The sequence below is a fragment of the Cariama cristata genome, unplaced genomic scaffold, assembly GCF_000690535.1.
Source record: "Cariama cristata isolate BGI_N322 unplaced genomic scaffold, ASM69053v1 scaffold4825, whole genome shotgun sequence".
In the NCBI taxonomy this organism is placed as follows: Eukaryota; Metazoa; Chordata; class Aves; order Cariamiformes; family Cariamidae; genus Cariama; species Cariama cristata.
Genome location: NW_009616816.1, coordinates 2,592 through 7,980, shown reverse-complemented (window position 1 = coordinate 7,980; position 5,389 = coordinate 2,592). Strand labels below are relative to the sequence as shown.

The window sequence follows — 5,389 nt, the reverse complement described above, 5'->3', positions numbered from 1 at the left end:
CAACCTTCTGGAGAAGCTCCCTAGCCCCTGCACAGGGACCTGGACAGTGAAACCAAAGCCTCAGCTCCGTGTCCCAGCAAGATGCACCACGCCAGGGATTCAGTGTTACTCCTCTTCCTGACAAGAGGCAGCTTTATTCAATTTAAGCTATTGGTCTCAAGCTTAAGAAACAGGAGACCACTCAAAAGAGCTTTACAGGAAATAATTTTGTAAACCCATGTCTTTAAAAGAATCTAGACATTTCAGCTGCCCAAACCAGGATACTATAACCAACCTCAACTGTAGATGCTGCTGAGCACTTCTCAGTCAACAATCCCCTTTATGGCAGTCTCGAAATTCATTAGCCACTTTTTGAAAAAAGTTCCACAAGTCCGAACATGCCCCAAGAACATGGTAATCAAACTCTTCCAGAAAAATACACTGGTGATTAACTAACAGCCTGTTCCTAAATGGGATGACTTCACTGTGCAGAGAGCTCATTGCAATTGCAGCGAGGCAGGGGGGGGGGTGTTGAGGGGCAGGGGATGAGAAAAAGATAGAATTATAAAAGTTTGCTTTTGTATTAGTGAAGTACTGTAACACCAATCTTCCCTCTTCCTCTCCAGGTATGGTAGCTAATTTAAGATTATAATAACAGATACTCACGATGGCAGAACATAACGATTAAACGCAATGTGAGCAAAGGTCATAGCAATAAACAAATGAATATTTTGTTTGTGATTTTAATTAATTTTAAAAACAGACTGCATAACACAAACACTGAGATTAAAGCCCATCCTTACTCTCTTTTATGGGGTAAAAACCAGCATCTGCTGTTTTTCAGCTGGACTGCCAGAGACACTGCCCACTCACACCACCTTCATATGCTCGCCATACGCTATGGGTATTAAGGACCATTTGCAAGGTGCACAGCTGAGCAGCCAGAGCACCACGAGCGAGAGGGTCACAGGCCCTGGCATCAGCAGAGAAGATGACTCACTCCGCAACCTTGGCCAACTCCCCTCAGCTGGTCAAACTGTTCGTCAGCTGAAAACAGAACCGCACCATGAAACAGATGCTCTGGCTGAGTTTCGCTCCCCTCGGCAGACTGTCACAGGCTTACCAGCAGGTCGGCCACAGCGAGAGGGACAGGTTTAGAGTCACATTCCCTGGGCCCACCTTACCAGACAGCTTGAAACCTAAAGGACTCCACTATCAAACATCCTCCCATCCCGCCGAAACTACTTGACAGGAAAGGAAAAAAAAACAAACAAAAAAACCCCACACACAGGCACAAAAGAAAAAGAGGCAGCAACATGCCTGTGACCAAGTTAGTTAGTTTTGCCACTGGCCCATGCAGCAGTCCCTCCAAAGTGTTTTCAAAGCTATCCTCTTCCCCTTATTTTCCTGCTTGCTTTCTTTTTTCTCCTTTCATTCACCAGTATAAACTCACCTCCATCTTCTCATTTTCCCTACCATGGCATCATTAACTCTCTCTCACACACTAGCTGTTGTACTTGTGTCTGCATCCCGGTATGGCAAAAGGCAGCTTTGTAACTTCACCTGTACCTCCGGGCTGCCTCTCAAGGTGATCGGCTCCACTTCCCAAGGGGCAGCAAGCACTGGACCAGCAACATGGGCCAGCAGGTCCAGAGGCAGGTAAATCGGACATAAACCACCAAACTCACAGGTTTTGGGATGGAGGGGGGGCAGGGAAGGAAGGGTGGACATGAGGCAGAGAAGAGGTGCAGCACCATCTAAAGCCAATGCAGACCCTGTCCAATCTTAACTGATCAGCTGCGATATCACACAGACCGGGAAGGATAGGATATTGCAGTAGCCCTTATGAGTCCTGCTTTGCTGATGTACCAAGCATAGGAAATACAGGGTCTACATGTATCAAAACGACTATACAGGCACAACTGGCTTACTTCTGAGTAGGGACCTTTAGCAGGAACTGCTGCTAACAGAGTGCTTTGAGAACAGGTCATTTATTTGGATGTCTACATAAAGTTTCCTGTGTTTTCTAAATATGGTTCTGTCTTTCTGTACACAACAAATAAACCTCACACAAAAAGGAAAAAAAAAATCCAGAGAATCTTACACCCGTGACACGGACAGCATGAGTATCAGTGGTCAGACAGCAATCTGCAGACCTATCAGTCTCACAAGCAGTGATAACAGAACTCTTGAGTAGTTGTTATAAATAACCAAAATAATGAAAGCAATGAGCGGGAGGCGTACTAAGCCTTTACTTATAAGGAGGGCTTGAAATAAGCCTTGCAAAGAATCGGCCTGGCTCACAGCCTTGCCTGCCAAGCACAGAATCATTTAAGGCAGGCCAATATTTAGGAATTCCAGTTGAAGCATGCTCCGAGGAGATGGTGTTCATTCTTCTTTTCTTAAAGTACTTGCAGCACAGCACACGGATGAGAAAGCAAACAAGTTCTTCTTTAAGTGCTACCGGGTGAATCCAGAAATGAAGCAAGATGGGGTTAAAGAAGCTGTGGAGATGTCAGAGAATTCCGTAGGCCTGTGAAACAACATCTTAAGACCCCTGCTAAGTAATCCTAGAGATAATGATAAAACTAATCTTACCTTTAAAGTTGCCAATGAACAAGCCAGGCAGAATCTGTGAGAAAGAAATATAGTATCAAATATAGATATCTTGTGGTAACACAATTTGACAAAGTTCAATTTGCATACAGGATGGAACATACTACTTTAGCAGACTACTGTCAAATGCAATCTAAAAAGCGCTGACAACATTTTTGTGCCTCTTTGCAACCTTCTCAAACTACACAGCGCTAGGTATGCTGCGCTTTGAGAGCATTCGTTAACAGCCGGGGCTTGTTAATCATGCCGACTCTCACGTAATGGAGGCTCTCTAAGGGCAGCAAAAGTGGTTTACAAGTACGAAGTGGGCCTCGCAACACACCCCCCTGCCCCCCCGGCCGCAGGATAAGAGTTACCCTCATTTAACTCATGATGAAACTTCATACAGAAAAGGTGATTTGCCTAAAGTCGCTCAGTAAGCTGGACAAAGCACTGCAAAACAACATCCTTCGAGTCTTTTGAAGTGCAAAGCCATGCAAGTCGGGGCTGCAGCGCTGCGGGGCTCTTCCACAGAGGAAATCCCTGCAAATAACGAGGGGTGTATTCACATAGACAGAGAACTGACGAAACTCTAGGAGTTGTAGGTTTCTCTCCCAGATCTACCCACTCGCCCCAACACTCCCAGAAGCCTGCACAGGTCTCGGTTACAGGACTTGCTTTAACTGGGGAGTCTCAAGGTCAGCCTGAGGACCAGGCTGTACAGCCTGAGGACACACGGACACGTGTGACCCTGCAGTGCTACCCCTCCCACCCTCTCACAACCCTCCCAACTTGGGAACAGCACTAAGGTCATGAAAAACCCCCAGGCACACCAAATACACGTTTTTCTGGCCAAGAATTTTGTTCTCTGCCACCTGAAGTCTCTGACCCACACCCACATCCTTTGAAGAGACCAGAACTGTGGCGGTGAAACCGTCCGATCCATTTTTTTCTTCGGTGCACGCAGTGCATACCACCAATACAGATATGTCAGCGCTGACTTCCTAAAGCCTTAGCAACACCCAAGTGTCACCACAACAGCAGTAACAGTCTCTGGGGCACAGCTATTTAGAGGGAAAACTCCACCCATTTCGCTCGGTCCGGCAGCCGCGAAGTTCCGAAAGTCATGAAGGACTTTTCATCAGGGATTATCGCCCCAGACTCTGTTTCACTGCAGCCTTTTTAAGGCGACCCAGCTTACCACGCAAAGGTTAGCAGCCTGGCGCAAGGGCCTGCAAAATAGCTTCTGGCCTGCCTTAACTCCAGGGCTTTCATCCGATAAAAACGTCGCGTTCCCTGTTATTTATCTAGCCTTGCAGAAAACAGAAAGGCTGCAGCACTTCTCACATCCCTTGCAGCTTCGGTTTGTGCAAACATTCCCACTCTGAGCTTTGCTGGGCGATCTCTCTCGGTCCCTGCCGTATCACACCAGCTGTGACCACGGGGCTCAATCCTGCCACTGGTACTGGAAAACCGCTTCTCTGCCGACCCTTGCTGTACCCTGAACTGCTGACACATTAAGGGCTGCTTGACAACACCAGCTACACAACAAAATGGTTCTTTCGTCTGGTACAAACAGGCACCTGTAAGTTTTGCACAGATAAGCTCAGACAGCTTTCTCCCCTCTCCTTCCCTCTTCGTTTGTACAAACGCGACATTTCTACGGAGACAGCAAAAATCAGCAGGGCAGTCTCCAATGCTGGGGTAATCAAGTAGGGAAAAGAAACCTTACAACATTCTGCTGTCCCTTTCCGCATGCACAAGACTCACGGTTTCATGGACTGATTCATTATCTTAAGCCCCCTTGATGACTCTGCCAGAAGCGCAGCCCAAAGGCTGCACCCAGGAATCAGAAGGAATCGGGAATCACCCAGGAATCAGAAGCCAGCAGCTGCTCCAGAGAGCAGAGTACCCAAGGGCCATTGCTAAGGGCCAAATTCTGCAAACTAAAAACATGCTCTAAAGCAAAAGACAGTCAAGTTATGAATTAATTTCACCAACCAGATCACCCCAGCCAGCTCCCTCAACTTAAGCTTAAAAAAATTTAAAAATGAAGAAAAGCCTTGCTGATATTTTTAAATAGCTGTCTGGTATTTCCTATCTGCAGCACAAATCTCAAATCACACCACCACTACTGTGGACTATAGCATTTTAGACTCCAGGACATTATTTCTGCATCAAATACATGCTCTCGAGAGAGGATAAAAGCTTAAATTGCAGTCACAGTCATTAAGGTTAGACATTATAAATTAAAGATACCAAGAAACACTTGAGGGGTTGCAAAAATGAGTCGTCTTAGATTCTTGCTGGCAAAGGAGGAAAAATCCAGAAGTTTGCATTTGTGCATCATGAAGCAACACTGTATGCTAGATAGGAAATTAGGACACCGTGCAAGCAGGGACAGATGTTACCCCTGTTGTCCTAGTCATTCTAGAAGCAAGAAACATTACTATGGGTGAAAGCTACCTGGAAAGAAGTGAATCTTCATGTCGTGCTGACTAATACTTCGGCACTAGACTACGGCTGGGAACTTTCAGCTGTGTCATCTCACACTGCCTTCAGTAACTGCAACTCCGGGCCGCACAAAACGAAGGCCGATGGCTGCAAGGGGCGTGTGAGAGAGAAGGGGTGGGAGTCAGAAGAGAAGAAAAATAAGGTGGTTGTTTTTGTGAACTTTTCAACTACTGCTTTATGAACAAAAACAGTAGCCTCTCTATATCATCCGAAACATTGAGAAAATGACCGCGGACTAAATAACAGATGTAGAAGAACGCACGACCAAGAGACACGGACACCAACACGTCTTCGTTCGTGC

General features: G+C 46.3%; 1 protein-coding gene across 1 annotated transcript in view; it reads right to left on the bottom strand.

Annotated features, from left to right (window-relative positions):
* Window positions 1-2,614, bottom strand: part of DUSP22 (dual specificity phosphatase 22) — a gene marked incomplete at its 5' end in the record, with an annotated part of 35,829 nt that extends 33,215 nt beyond the window's left edge. Inside the window, one exon of the mRNA XM_009700298.1 lies at window positions 2,578-2,614. Coding sequence (XP_009698600.1) covers window positions 2,578-2,614 — 37 coding nt within the window. The remainder of the gene's footprint in view (window positions 1-2,577) is intronic.
* Between the last annotated feature and the right edge of the window lie 2,775 nt (window positions 2,615-5,389).